Below are 16282 nucleotides of genomic sequence, written 5' to 3'. Positions count from 1 at the left end.
GAACCTGTGCTGCTTTCTGTAGAGAATTTACAATTCTGTATATATATACAGCATGAAAGGAGAATGTGTATTTAGTCATTACAGTGGTTGTTACCCCTCTTCCCCTCAGATCTCATTAAGGCTTTTGTGCTCTGGTACTTGGTCCCTCTGTGGCAGCCTGAGCTTAGTCCCACAGGACAGGTGTGCTTCTTCCCTGTCTCCTTCCGAAAGCCTTGGCACTCTTGGGTTCACCTCCCTGTGGCCAGTGGTTTTGTTTGGGGGATTTGTGAAGAGTATGATACCTGAAGGGGGCCTACAAGGATGCCGGAGAGGGACTCCTTATCAGGGACTGTCGTGATAGGACAAGGGGTAATAGCTTCAAACTTAAACAGAGGATGTTCAGGTTAGATTTAAGGAAGAAGTTCTTGACTGTGATGGTGGTGAGGCATTGGAACAGGTTACCCAAGGAAGCTGTGGCTGCCCCATCCCTGGCAGTGTTGAAGGCCAGGTTGGACAGAGTCTTGGGCGTCATGGTCTAGTGTGAGGCATCCCTGCCCATGGCAGGGGGGTTGGAAGTAGATGATACTAAGGTCCTTTCCAACCCTAACCATTCTATAATTCTGCGATCAGGTTGTAATTTTATGAATTTGGGAATTTATTTATGATGTGTCAGATCTGAGTTTCTGAATTTTGCTTCTTTTTCCAAAATTAACACTGGAGTTTTCCTTTTATTGCACGTTGTAAAGGCCTTTAATCTGCACTTACTTTTATCTTGATAACTGAATTACTAAGGCAACAGAAGCATGCATGTGAAAGCAGTTTGTATTTGTAAAGTTACTTAAGTAACTCCAGCATTTAAACATTGCACTTGATTTTGGTGTTGCATAAGAGTTTTTGTTGCTTTTGCTGCCACTTGCCATGAGAATATTGAATTTGACGCTCTATGAGAAATACCAGTTCAATTCTATCTCCTTCTACCTGATTTCTTCATCAATGCATCATCTTGTATATCTTGGAAATAAATAGAATTATAATAGTATATTCGTTCTTAGCGGTTTCTCCCAGGTAATGTTTATGTCTACTGCAGAGGACTTTTTTGTACAGAGTATCTCGCATGGATATGCTCTGTTTCTACTATTTTCTGTATGGCAGTTCCCTTTTTTGACTGGATATTGTTCTGTCTGGGAGGAGACAATTTAAATAAGCATGTATTCAATCAGCATGCTGTACAAAAGAATATTGGTTGTTGCTGGCATATAGATACTGTTTCATGTGAAGAATTTCATACCAATAATGTAATCAATTAATATTTTCTCTTTCAGGTTTAACAGATGAAAAAGTGAAGGCCTATCTTTCTCTTCACCCCCAGGTACTGGATGAGTTTGTCTCGGAAAGCGTTAGTGCGGAAACTGTAGAAAAATGGCTAAAAAGGAAAAATAACAGGCAGGAAGGTAAGTCCTTTTTATTTGCAGTTAATATTTAGCTTTGAACAGCTCAGTTCTTACTTTTAGACTTTAAAAAGGAAACCTAGTTTTGGTAAAACTAGACTGTTACATTTTTTATGTCCAGGTTCCACTATTTTTTGAAAGGCCAAAGAGATTAACAATTTTATTTAATATTTTCAGCTTTCTGGCATTTCTATTTTGCAATATACTGGTATTCATTTTGGAAGTTCAGTTTACTCATTTTGAGTTGCAAATACTATTCCACCAGTCTATAATATCTGTTACATTCATATGTTTTGAGAACTTAATTTGGTTGTCTTGAATCTAAAATTGGTAAGTTTTGAATTGAAATTGTTCAGCACTTGCAGAATGTAAACCTCAGTAACATACTTGGATATACCATCTCAAAACATGTAGTAAGTCAGTTTTAGATACGAACATTGACACAGAGTTTGTAAAGCAGCATGTTTAATTTTGGAGGTATTTCATTTGAGTTGCTTTAGGTATAATCCCTCACTTACTATGCTCAGGTAACTGCTCCTTGTGAGTTCGCCTGGGTTGACAATGGTCATAAATTTTGTAAGATTGTGTGCAAACATAAGATTCATGCAATTCTACCAATGATTTGGCATGTACCAGGTAAAATGCAAAGGAGTAGATTATCAAGAAGGTGACGAAAGAAACACTGGTTTTACTCTGTGAATGCATTGCTCTGTGCCTGACTTCTAAGGTGCTTGGGGTTTAAGTTCTGGTGATAATTCCCTTTTGAAATAGAGGAGTTATGTCTACTTCCTAGGATACAACAAAGTGTTTTCTGCAGAATTGCAGAAAAAGAAGTTGGTGATCAGGGACAATAAAGGCTATACCGAGGCAGATTTTTGGTGGTGATGACTAAAGAGGTTACCTGATGGGAGAGTAAAATTATGTAGCAATAAACCACTTGTTTACTACTTTCGTTGTGGTTTACAAACTGCAGCACTGCAGGATGCCTGTCATTATAATCCACAAATGCAATCAGAAAAAGTGTTACAAATTGAGTGAATAAGTCATGACAATGCTTTTAGTAGACAGAAGAAATACTTTGATGTTACCAGAAACAAATACTACTTAAAGAACTACGTTTTTGTGAAAATTACTATTTTCTCTAAAATGCTTGAAATCACTACAAGAAATCATTGCTTGTTTGAAATATAGTTTATAGTCTCGGTCAAGGATCTTGATGCTAAAAATGAATGAATGCTTTGGATAACATTTTGGCTTCAAGAAGCTTTTATTGTTAAGTGGAATTTATTACCATTTGCTCAAAGTTTACCCTTTTTTGAGGGAGAAGGTGGGTGACCTTTTCGTGACAGTGCACATAAAATTTTTTAAGCCAACTGCGAAAGCAAAGTAATGGCTGACCATTGTCTTCCTAAAGTTTTAACTTCACTGAATAGCTGCAATGGTGTTATTTGTCCATTCTTTTATTGAACTTTAAACTTCTGTTTTATGGCTAACTCTCCCCAAACTGTTGGATTCAAAGTGTCAAGCAATAGTTATGCTATCGTTATCATTCAGCTTTATATCTGTTATCATGAAGCGGGTCTTTGCCTTTCCTGCTACTTCTCTTTTTCTGACAGTGATCTTTAAAGTGGCCATATTCATCACACTAAAAGCAGTTATGCACATGTGGCTTTCTTAGTATTGGATTTCTAGATGAAAATAAGCGGAACTAAATTTAAAACTACACTTGCAAATTGAAAAAGAGTAATTTAAGTGCATTTAGTTTACAGAATGAAATGGATACTGATTAGCCTTATCTGTGATTTTCTTCTAGAAAGGTGAAGTCTATAGTTATATAAAATACCTCTGATAACAAAACATCTTTATTTGTCAGAATGAAATATTTTTAAGAAAGAAACTTACTAGATGATATACTCAGTTCATGTTACGTATGTACAAATCCTGCTGTCTGAGTAATGACGTGAATGAGAAATGAGAAGACGGAACTGATTGTTTTGGTGTCAGCATGGATCTATGGTGACTTCACGTGAACATTTAGCCTAAGTCTCTTTACATCCATAGGGGTGTTTTCCCTCTATCCCTCTTGCTTTAGTGTAGTCTACTTTACAAATGTTCACATTATGCAACATGATACAGACAGGAAAATAAGCTTTGTTTTTATTAGACAGTTGCCAGGCAGGCAAAACGCTGTTTTGAGATCTCTGGCTTAGTGTCTGTACTCTTATACATTGGTGACGCAGAACAGTAATTAACCTATATGCAGAAATTGTGTCCTGCCTGATTTACAGGCATCCAGCTGTGTGTACTCTTCAGCCAGAAGTCAATGGGCCTGCAGCCAGGGTAGTTTATCTGAATTTCATTAGCATGAACATAAGCTGAAATGTCTGATTCGAACTTAAATGAACTGAAATTTATCTGTGGCTGAGATTTACTGAATTACTTGCTTTAGATGGATTTGGAGGTTTTGTAAACCTCAGAGTGTTGAAAAGGGAGGCAATCAGTAAATACTCCAATGTTTAAGGCATACCTATTTCCCAAAATATGTGTTGTGTCATCAGAGTGTACCAGATAAATCTTGTGTTACCACAGTAAATGTTAGATTGAAAGTCACTCATGACAAATTGATGGTGATCTACCTGGGATGATAAGATTTTTTTTTTATTTTTTTTTTTAATGTTGTTTTTTTGTTGTTTTTTTTTGTTGTGGGGCTTTTTTTTTTTTTTTTAGTGTATTGGAGAAAACCTGCAAAGGCAGCACTGGGAAGGAATGTTGCTCATACTGATATCTGGATATTCACTGCAACTTTTTGAACCCTGGCTATATTCTGCCAATTAAATACGTGCTCAGAACGTACCTACGCCTTGTACTGTTGTGCACAGCATTTCTAAACAACTCTATTTGTACTAAACTAAGACTTGAGTTTTAAATTTTTCATATCCAGATTGTAGCTGAGTTATGCAGGATTGAATGAAATTGAAGGACAAACTGGACTGCTTCTCATTCAAAGTACTTTTGATTGGCTTTTGCAAGCGAAAGTTAACCAAGTAAGAGGATGGCTTGATTAAAGAAACAGAAAAGATATTTCGGGGTTAATTTTAACTCTTCTTCAAAGTTGTTTACATATTAGCTAATGAAGAAACTTGTCTACACATGAAGCCTACTACTTGCGGTCTGAGGTTTGGTCTGTACTTCACACATTATGTCCTCACAGGATGGTTTATGAAGTTTATAGATCAGAAAAACGTCTTCCTAAAGACACAGTAAGAAGTGCCGTTGCTTGATCTCTAATCTTTCTTCAGGTGCTGGTGTAAGTTAGAGCAGTGAGATGTGTGATCTTGCTTTAAATATTCGTTAAAGGTACCTCTAGATAGAAGGTGATTTTTTTAATGGACTTTAAGAGTTAATCTGCCAGAAGGAGATCTTTTCTTTTCCAGATGCTTAGATACAATACTCGCAAAACTCACATGATGTCTTCCATTTGTCCTCTTCCATATCATTTAAGCAAAAATAACAGATGATTGTAGCAAGAGCTGTAAGATTATGGAAGTTTTGGGCTCTGCTGGGTAGATCCTCATTTCCCAACAAATTTCTTAGAAAAATATTTACAGACTCCAACCTTAATTATATTATTTAAAACTTCATAGCCACAACAATAAGAGGCGGCTAAGCATGTTTATTAGAAGTCATATGCATATCTTTTACACTGCCGATGGTGAATTTCACAGGTGTCTTTCCTAATTTTTTAGTGGTGTTTTTGTATAGGAAGAGAGGACAAACTGTACTGACAGAGAGTTTCTACGGGGAAAGCTGCCTGTATCACCTCTTGCTCTGTGGGAGCAAAGTTATCACTTCCTAAGGGGATGGCCCTCATATTCATCAAAGTGCGTGATCATGTGCTTAATTAGTGCTGAATCTGGACACATCACAACAGCTTTATACATTATTTTCTTCCAGCAATACGTGCCAAAACCATTTAAAGCCATGTATAGTGGGGACTTAAGCTGCTTTGCTACCATAAAATGCTCTTGTTAAGTAATTCTTAACTACAATTTTTTTAAAGTTTAAAAATAGAAAATTGTATATAGAACAGTACATTTGGTACACAATACGGCTCTTATTATACAAAGACAGAAGTTAGTCTTTTAAGTGCAGCAGACTTCTTGCATTTACAGGAACCCAACATTTCATAACTGACCTGTTTAAAAAAAGAAAAAGTGAAGAAAATAGAAAATTAATTGCTTAATATAATGTTAGTGTGATATTGCTGTAATGTTTATTCAGGATGTGTAGTCCTCAAGAAGACATGAAGACATGACATAATTTTTCCTGGGTTTTGAAACACAATAGGATTGATTGTCTTAGTGTAAGTCCAAGATATTGCCATCCTAATACTAGTATTTCCATTTACTGACTTAATAATGTAATACCGTTCTGTAACCTGCTGTACATTTAAGCAACAAGAGAATGTATTATGTAATGTGACCAAAATATTTAGCATTTTCTGATATTTCCTTACATGAGTTGTTGAAACAGAAAACACATGAAATTACTTTTGAAGTAATTTTACATATATTGTTTCATGGACTGTTGATTTTTCCTGTTATGCTTTCTTGTATGCATTAATTTCCTGTCCGTTAAATAAGTATTTGATAGATAGGCTATTGGTAGCATGATCCAAATGATTGAATGGCTATATTTGGTTGTTTCAGTTAAAGGACATGTGTGAACATTCAAAGTACTTCTCTTTTATTTATCATTACACAATAAATCTGAGTGTATTCACTGCTACTTTTATGTAATTACTGTAAGCAGTCTGGCTGACTGCTGTGTAAAATGTAGTTCTTCATTAGTCATTTACACCATGAGAAAATCATGCATTTATCTCATTCTTGTTTTATTTTTTGTGAAGCAAATGTGATAACCATGCATGGGTTCAGAATTCAGATTAAGCCAGAATTCTGTGCTTTTTAGGATTCAGCCATTTAGCTTTTGACCTCTTTCCCTTTCCTTTCTACTATGTGCCCTAGAAGTGGGCAAAGATGGCAGTCAGATTTGTTGCACTGGATGGCTTTATGTAGTGGAGGAATAGGATCTGTGACAAAAAACTTTGTCATACCTAGACTTTGAGACTATGTACAGAGAGAGAAATTGTTTACTAGTCCTTCAAGGCTAATACTAAAAGAAAAATTGTGCTAAACTGCATCATGAAGGTGTAAAAAAAGAGTTCAAAGTAAACTGGAAATTGCTGCTTTTCTGGTGCTGCAGTTTCAGATATTAAGATATCAGCATAATGTGTTTTAAAATTTGCTACATTCCTGTAAAGGGAGAAAGTAGTGAGTTTTGGAGAGATGTTGATGTGTGGCTCCATTTAGGGAGTGTGTCTGTACTTACTGTTAAGCAATACTGAAGTATATGTTTCTACAGTAAATCATAGTTATTCCTTTATTTAGTTTTTGAAATAGGTAATTCATTCCTGATTTTAAATGATGCTGTGTAGAGAAATGTTACTTGTGCTTTGGCTGAGATTATTAAATATGTGAAAGGGTGGCCAACATGCATTTCCATAGCAAGGATAGAATGTATGGAAACATAAACGTAAGCAGAAGTATATGTATGCTAAATGAATGCCAGCTTGCTGCCAGAATTAAAAAAGAAAAAGGGGAAAAAAAAAAATAAATAAAGGGAGCCTATGCTTGATTTGTCAGTTTTTGAGGACTGTGCATTTCCTTGCTAACTAATCAGAAATACATGTTCTGTAGGATAGTAGTTGTAGCACTGTAGATGAAGGATACACAGAAGCTGGAGACTATCACTGTTGTGATACTCCACAGCTTGCTGCAGTTCTGACATCTCCCCAACCTAGGCAAGAGGAACTGATATGGCAGCATGTTAATTACCTCCTCGGTGTATAATTAGGCTGTCTTAATATTTCATTGATGCTGCAGACATGCTGTTTCATTCTGATGCAGCCCTGCTGTGCTTGTGTTTGTGATATCCAAGCAGGCAGCAAATACTTGGCAAAAAGCTAGAGTGAATGTGGGAATGATTTTGGTAATGCATGACTTGCACCATAGATACTGTAGCAGCAGCTCTTCGTGCTTCTGATTACCAAACCCCACTACAAACATATTTTGATGCCTGCCTTGGAGATTTTTTATTGAAGTAAGACAGGAAGGATGAATCCTCTGGTCGCATTCCCGCCAGTGTAAGTGGCATAATTGCTTGTCCTGTTCTTACTCTTGCCTCAGCATCTGCTAATGGCCAGTTACAGATGAAGTGATGCGCTGAGTGGTCTTGTTGGTCTGAACCAATGTAACTGTTATGATACTGACAGGTGCTACTTTCCTGGCATAATATCCAGACTGATAAAAGTTGTCTTTGTTATGAATGTTTTTCTCAGGACAGTTGCAATAATATGCAGGGGCTTGGCTGATCAAATAGACCCTGATTTGATACAATTCTTCCTTCTGCAGAGGTTAAACTGATTGGTAGACTTTTGTATGGAGTAGTTTACAGGTTGCCATTTTTCACATGTCTAGGAGGTTTATGTTAGTGTATCAGTATTTCAGAGACAGACGCATTAAGTGATGGCGCTTCCTGGAACTGTGGTAGAGCTCTACATGGGAATGCCATTTTAGTCGAGATGATGAAAATGGCATGCATCCTTCACAGGTACAGAATAATTTTGGAGCTCATTTCTGGGGAGGCTGTTGTGCCATTGCTTTAAAAAGTTATTTGATTGCTGCATCATTTCTTGAAAGTCAGTATGATTGTCCAAGGTAAGATTGTTTCTTTCGTGTGTGTCCAGTTGGTGGGGTTTTTATTGTTTTCCTTGAGTTAATCAGAAAAGAGCCAGCTTAGAAGAGAGTTCATTTTGGCTGTGAAAATATTGAGGAGGAGTTAGTGAAAAAATCTTTCTCTGTTGTGTTGTCAGGCTGTTCCTTTGGGCAGAAAAAAAAGCTGAATGGAAAAGATATATAGATCAGATAGATCGGGAGTTGTTTTAATGTACAGAAATATTGAACAGTGGCCTTTTGGTAGATAATACAGTGGTCTTGAGTAGTGATGATTTGGTTGGTTTTTTTTCAGTATGTGTCTTGCTGTTGAAGCAGTTACTGGTTTTAGTCTTCGTTGTTTGAATGGTTATCCCTAGCAACCTCCAAAACCCTACAAAAATAAGCCTGGTATATTAGCTAAATATGGGTCTAGATTGTTTTCTTGTAATTTGATGAAGTGAGAGTTTATTGTCTAATATAATTTTGGGGGGTTTTCTTGAGTGGGTCAGGTGAAGGAGGGGATTCTTCTGTTTTTCTGGAGGTCTCCTGCATATTTGGAATTGTTTAGATGGTCAGAGATTTGCAGAGGGTAATCCATTAATGATGAGATGTTTGGCCTTAGGAATTAGACGTCACTGCTTGGTCTGAGATCCCTCTTGAACTGATTATGCTAATCAAATTATATCTAGAGCAATTATTCTCAACGTGTGCTTAAATTGATGTTTGTTGTGTCTTTGTTAAGCTTGATTTAAAAGTCTGGGGTTGTTTTTCTTTTCTCTCTGAAAACTGGATCATCTTCTGCCTGTATCTGCTACATTAGAAAGTAAACAGCCTGTGATTTGTCTGATTTTGCAATCTTTAAAGTACATTAGGGCATGGAGCTTCTTTTCTTACTGAGAAACGGGTTTCTCATTTTTCAAGTTGTTCCTTATCAGTTTACATTTTGAAACTTTCCAGATTATCAATGTCTTCCATAAAATGTGGGCAGTGTAAGAGAGAGAGTATTGCAACAATGGGTTCATGAGTATTGCGTGCAATACAAAACCATTTCCCTCCTATGCAAGACAGTACTCCTTAATGTTGTCTGGCCCTGCTGCTCTGTGTTTTCAGATTGTTTCCCTCTTGTGCACAGAGCCTTTGGTTTTAGAGTAAAAATCAAGCCATTAAAAAAAAAAATAAAAAAAAAAATCTCTTAGTAGTTGATGGACAAGCTCCATTCTCATCACGTGTGTAGACTGTATACCCACGTAGGCAACACTTTTTAATAATGATTATTTATGGTGATGTAAGCTAACCTGTTTTACCTGCATTAAAATGGAGTAGGAACATTCCCATGGGGTGGAAGCTGAGAAAGTAATAAGTAAGAACAGGGCAATAGTCATTAACTTTTGTGGGACAGTAGCTTTTTAATCCAAGTACGAAAGTATTAACTTGGGAAATGTTGGCTGGACAAGGCCTCTAATCAAATATTGACCAATAAGGATCAAAAGACAAAATGTAAACTAACTATATATGTTAGCATTGCTTATTGTGTCCATTAAATGAGATTTGTATGTTTAGTAAAAGCACAGTATGCGGTCATGCAGTATAATAGTCTGTTAAAATACATCTGCACAAAGAAAGGGCGAGTAACATTTTTATTCATGGATGTTCTGCATATGAGTAGTGAAAACAGTTTAGCAAACTTCTTGATATGTTGTTCATACGTAATATATATGTACACATTCTGCCATCTCTTTTATCTCCGAGAATGTAATGGAAGCCCCAGGGATGCCTGAAAATATATCCTTTTCTGTGAGGACGGCTAGTTGGGTATAAATGATAATGCCATACTCCATAAATGGATGATTTTATGTTTCTGTGGGTGGAAGCAAATAATGGTGTTTGCATTAACCTAATATTTGCTATCAGTGAAGATTTTCAGCAGAAAAATTACTTCTGAAACTGCTGTGTTGTCTTAAGACTTTGAATTCAGATTGTAAAGACAGAGAAGTGCAGACATCAGCATATTCATAGTATGGGCGTGATGAAGACTATTGATTCTCAGTGTGTCATCCTATAGTGATTTAGCTAATGATGATGGTAATTCAGTTACTTCATCCTTCAAAGTATCTTTGATTAGATAGAGTTTTATACTAGTTGTCTTGTTGTGTCTATCACATTTAGTGCACGTGGTTCAAAGAGGGTACTTTTCATGGCGAGTCATAGAGACTCACTGTATTTGTCTCAGTGGTCACCGGTAGGTCAAGCGCTTTGAAGAGGCAGCTTTGTCCAAAAATGACTTCTTCATTCTAAGCATAGTGAATTAAATCCTGGCAACTACCTTTCAATTAGATGACAATAAACTACTTCTATTTATTTTTATTTTTTTTTCCTTTTCTTTCTTCAGTGAGATTCAAAGATACAGGTATTAGAGAAAGTGTCCTCATGTAGATTACTAAGTTGCTAAAAACTGGGAAGTAAACTGTAGACAAATTTCACTGTAGAGGTCATCAGTAGTCTGAGAGGGATTTTTATTTTCATAGGCTCTCTGGAAAAATGGATGTATACTAGGATGAGCCAGTGTGCCCATGCATCCAAGAAGACCAAGAGCATCCTGGCTTGTATCAGAAATAGTATGGCCAGCAGGACTAGGGATGTGATTGTCCTCCTGTACTTGGCACTGGTGAGGCTGCACCTCAAATACTTTATTCAGTTCTGGACCCCTCACTGCAAGAAAGACATTGGGGTGCTAGAGTGCGTCCAAAGAAGAGCTACAAAGCTGGTGAAGGATCTAGAGCTCAAGTCTTATGAGGAACAGCTGAGGGAACTGGGGTTGTTTAATCTGGAGAAGAGAAGGCTGAGGGGAGACTTTATCACTCTCTACAGCTACCTGAAAGGAGGTTGTAGTGAGGTGGGGGTTGGTCTCTTCTCCCAAGTAACAAGTGGTAGGACAAGAGGAAATGGCCTCAAGCTGCGCCGGGGGAGGTTCAAATTGGGTATTAGGAAACATTTCTTCACCAAAAGGCTGCCTAGGGAAGTGCTGGAGTCACCATCCCTGGAGGTATTTAAAAGACATGTAGATGTGGCACCTGGGGACATCATTTAGTGGTATACTTGGCAGTGCTAGGCTTACAGTTGGACTTGATGATCTTAAAGATCTTTTCCAACCTAAATGATTCTATGATCCTGTGATAAGGTTTCAGATGTACTGAAAATTAAAGCCAGTTGCATAGAGGCTCAAAAGAATCTCATAAAGCTGAGTAATTGAAGAATAAAGTATTTGGATAAAAATAAATTTTGACTGATCTTTGCCTCTCAGGCCAAGTTGCATGACACACATCACATTTACAAGGCTAAACCCTTCATCCCAAATAGGATGTTACATCCAAACTACCTCCTGGAATGGTCCTGGTCAGAGTGCTAGTCCTCTCATCTGAGGCCAAATGTTGTTTTGGGAAGGTGCAAATTGGCAAGGTCCAGGCCGTGCTGTGGGTGCAAACAGTTAATTGGATACTAGTGATGTTCAAGCCCAGTCTCCAGCCCTATTTCATCTGATACTTTAAGTTTAGCCTGAATTAGCTAGTGCAGTTTAAGGAGTGATGCTGAGAATATAGTGGAAAATCAGCCAGTAGAGCTTAGCAACAGATAGATAGTTCAGCCAAATAAAACCAAACAGGAAACATTGTTAAGTCATTGTAGAAATTTGCAATTAATGTGAAGGTCAGATGCTCTGTACAGCTGAAGTACCTTCTCAAGATACATGGAAGAGCAAAGATGACCAGATGTGTAGAAGCCTATAATCTGTATTTCTGAAAGTCCAAAAAATAAGCAAGAAAGTATTTTTTTAACATAGATCTTTTTGTTGATCGAATATGCGATAATGTGACAGTTCTCTCAGGGCAGCCAGGCAGGCAATGTACTGTTTGACTAGTAGCGTGTGGGGCTGGGGGAATCATTTAACCTGACTTTGTCAATGGAGCATGTACTCAGATAAGAGCTTACTGAGTTTAACTATGTTCAATTATTTTTTAATCATTTAGAAAATTTGAGTTAAATGACTATCGATTGAGGAAGAGGAGGAGATTGTAACCTCTGGATCTGAGAGGGATGGATCTTTTTCTTTCACGTGGAACACTTAAAGCTTAGGTATAAGGTTTTGTGGGAAATTATAACGGGTTATAAAACTGGTGTCAACTGGTGTTGAGTAAATAACAAGTATAAATTTTATTTGTAGGAGTTGTCTTCTTTAACCATCAGGACTGGAAAGCTAAAAAAGAACTAGTTGTATAAAGAATAATCTTTTCTCAACAGTAATGTTGAGTTTGTGTTCTATATAAATTCCATGCAGACATTTACATCTATTGAACTAAATATATGACATTTGAGGATGGTCATTTAGTGTCTGTAGATCTTGATCTCTTTTGTAGGGCTCTTGTTGTGGTGGAGGGAGGTTAGCAAGGTCTGAATTTTTTGCACAGGCCGGCGCATCCAGTTCACTTCAGCCACAAAAAGACCCCCACTCTTGATAACAGTATTACCTCTTTATAAAGCCTGCCTTGCTTGTTATCTTCACACTGTTATGACTTTTATGATGGTGCTACCAAACTGAGGGTGATTCTTCATTCTGCAAAAAACCTGAACTGTGTCAGAAGTTTTATAATTATGATTGTCACGATGAAGACAGTTGGGAGATATACCTGTTTCATGACAGCAGAACTGAAAGGCACTGTGCAAAATGAATTGGCTACAGATTTGAAACAACAGGACGTCCCTTTTCACACAACCCATGCCTAAATTGTGAACTCATTAGCATGAGATATTTTAGATGTTAAAAATGTAAATGGGTTCAAAAAGTGATTAGACACATTCCAAGGAAGAAATACTTCATCAAGAGCTGTTACATACTATGATCCTGATGCAGCCTCCAGCTGAGAAAATTCATAAGCATCTGATTGCTCTGAGGACATACTGGAGTAAGTATACTCTGTGTATCTGTAGTCTGTGCTCTATCTCCTTTTCATACAGTGTAGTTGCTTCATCTTTTTTTCATAACAAGCTGTTACTAGCCATTGTCATAGACAATGAACTCGAGTAGATGGACTTCCAGTTTAGCAGAGTAGGGCTATTCTTCTCTGTCATTATGGTTCTGCTGCCTCTCTGGGATTTATATACCATCCATTGTTAGAATTGTGAGTCAAGTTGTCTTAATATCTCATTTGAATATGCTGAAAAAGAAATTGTGTTTTTATATTTGACACATTGTTTATGGATGTTTTTAGAAAAGCTGCAAAAGGTCTTTTCAGTTGCAACACTAAAGCATCTTTCAAACCCTTTGGAGATAGCACCTCGTCCAGACACATGTTGCTTAGCTGCAGTACTGAGCTAAATTATTTTATTCTTTATCCCAACCTGCATTATACAGAGATACCCATAAGAGATGATTGTGAATCTTCTTTGACTTGCAGAAAAAGAGGTTAATTTTTATCCAGTTGAAATTGCTGAGTAGCACTGAGCAATAGAATAACTTCTTCTTTTTTTTTTTTTAATGCAGAACTGGTGTGTTTTGTGTGCTTGTTTAGTTGTTCAGCTAATAAAAGGGGGCTCTTCTACAGGGTTCTTGATCCTCACCCCAAAGTGCTATGGTTTTGTTTCATTATAGGGAGTGAAAGGGTGATTGTGTCAATGAAGAGCAAAGGTTAGGAAATTAATAAGACACAATTCAGTAATAGGCATGGGAGGAGGAATGTGTGTGAATTTTTGAAGGGTTTATAATAATTGGGTGTAACAATGGCATTAGGTTTTGGTGATTGGGGTGGGGAAGTGACAACAGACTTCTAACAATTATACTAATTTAGTTCAAGTGGGTTCATTGTGAGCACTCAGAAATGTCTTCATGGAGTGCATCAGGTATTTGCATAGCAACAGAGAGATGTTTATTTCTGGGGCCTTGTTGGGACACTGATTTTACATTTACTGTGGAACACTTGTGGAGGTTTATCAAAACAACTTTTAAAGCTGGTAACTACACAGTGACCCATCTTTTTGAATCGGAGTTGTCATGACCCACGCAGTGAATGCCTCTTTAGGACATCTTTTAGAGCCTCTTTAGCTCTTTAGGAGCTTACTTCATTTTAAATTACTGGAATGTGCTCTATTTTCCTTGTATAACCTAGGAAGCTGTGTCATTGTGACACCTGCTGGCTTACTATCACATATATGTTTCATGGTATATCTTACAAATGTGCTTTAGGAATAATCTCAATTTTCCCTATTACCTGTTACTTTTCTTAAGCAAAATTTTAGTTCTACAGATGGTACTGTGATTTTACGTGCATGCACTATTACCAGATGCCTTTTGCAACTGTTCTCTGGCCAAACACATTTTTATAGAACAAGAACTCTTATCTTCCCCTCTGCCAACAGGCTTGTGTTTCTCAAAAAACTTTGCTTCTTGTGAGTCATCAGTGAGAGTAAATCTCTAATGTGTGTGAGTGTTTGGGGACCTGTTGTAGCAGCCAATTATATACACCAAGTACAGTGAAAATGGCAGCATATAACACAGGAGAAGGGTATTATTACAAGTCTTTTCACATTTTTTTCCCCCATCAAAAACTCTTGGTTGCACTGATTAATAACAATTATCAAATTATGAATCAGCATGGTTTGAGCAGGTCTGAAAACAATTTAGACTCTTCAAAGTGTTTGGCATTTCCATCACAATAGGTGGCGCAGGGCAGTATTTGAGAGTCACAAAAACATAGAAAATCTCAGAAATGCTGTTGTCTGACACAGTCCAGTCCAGCATCTTTTACTGAGTATTTTCAGACCTGAATACTGATGAATGGACCACTGGCCCATGACGGCAGTTTTGTATTTCACAAATAAGTTTATGATTTGAGAGTGGATGAACTTGAATTTTGGAATATGTACTACAAATGTATGTTTCCTCACAGAAAGGTGTATTTAAGTGCTGCCACGATTGGCCCTTTGGTAGAGGGACATAAATAAGAGGCTTTAAAACACACTTGGAAGAAATTCACCAAACCTATGCTTTTTTTCCAGGTGGTGTAGGTTACTTGAATGTTTTCTTTGCATTATGACAGTGACAATGATGTTCCTGTTCACAGAGTGGATGACTTGTCATCATTCTGAACTTGTCATTTGTTAGCTTATGTAGCTGTCCATCAGCTAATTATGTGGAGGTGCTTCTGGAGCACTTCTAGGAACATGGAAGTGCTGATAGAATCTAGAAGTGCTTCTGGAGTCAGCTGAAACAAATTCATTCGACAGGTTTCTGATGTTTAGCAGAGCCAACTATTTTTTGAAGGAAGCAAAGCTGTATACATGGAATCCTCAGGAATAAATGCCATGTTAGAAGTTCAACTTTATTCTTTTCTTTTTCTTCTTGTAGAACTGTAGTTAGAAGATTTGATTTATGTTTTCTTAATTTTTAATAAATGTGCATAAAATCTTGGATAAATATCTTAGTTACTTGAGTTATACTTGTTTTTCCACACTGTTGTGATGCATCTTAAAATATTTGGTAAAGTCTTACTTCAAATAATACAACATTTTCCCTAAAAGTTTTCTAAATGCCAGAATTTTGTAGTTGAGTTTTTGAAGAGCTCTGTCTTCTGTAGACTATTAAGAAATGATTGGCTTTTTCTGTTTGAGCGCCTCTATATAGAACATCTTCAGGCATTGAAATCAACACCTACTTAGGTCAGCATCAGTTTTGTATTTGTACCTTATTTGCCTTTTGATATAAGGGCAGAATGAAGCCTGTGTTCCTTATTTGCTCTACTGACCTAGGCTTGTCTTTTTTTTTTTTTTTTGAATATGTATATGAATATATTTGTGTAGTTCTAAGATTGCCGGGAGATAACGCAATTTTTAGTAGGTTTTAATTTCAAGGTCTTCCATTCCTCTTTATATGTCACAGTGATGGAATGATTTCCCTCAGTTTCAAGGTTCTTCCTCTCTTGATCTGTCCAAATCACTCAGACATTAGTTGTTTTCCAGTGTTCTTTCTGAAGATGGATTTTCCTAAAGAGTTCAGAAATTGAGACACTCGTGTGAAGCCTGTTTTTCTACAGC

The 16282-nt window shown here is 37.0% G+C and overlaps 1 protein-coding gene across 1 annotated transcript in view; it reads left to right on the top strand.

Annotated features, from left to right (window-relative positions):
• PDE10A (phosphodiesterase 10A) overlaps positions 1–16282 on the top strand; it is a 172071-nt gene that overhangs the window by 72444 nt on the left and 83345 nt on the right. Inside the window, exon 2 of the mRNA XM_030499761.1 lies at positions 1302–1430. Coding sequence (XP_030355621.1) covers positions 1302–1430 — 129 coding nt within the window. The remainder of the gene's footprint in view (positions 1–1301; positions 1431–16282) is intronic.

This window comes from Strigops habroptila, chromosome 10 (genome assembly GCF_004027225.2).
Source record: "Strigops habroptila isolate Jane chromosome 10, bStrHab1.2.pri, whole genome shotgun sequence".
NCBI classification, from domain to species: Eukaryota; Metazoa; Chordata; class Aves; order Psittaciformes; family Psittacidae; genus Strigops; species Strigops habroptila.
The sequence above is the reverse complement of the archived record's forward strand: the minus strand, read 5'-3'. Positions and strand labels throughout refer to the sequence as shown.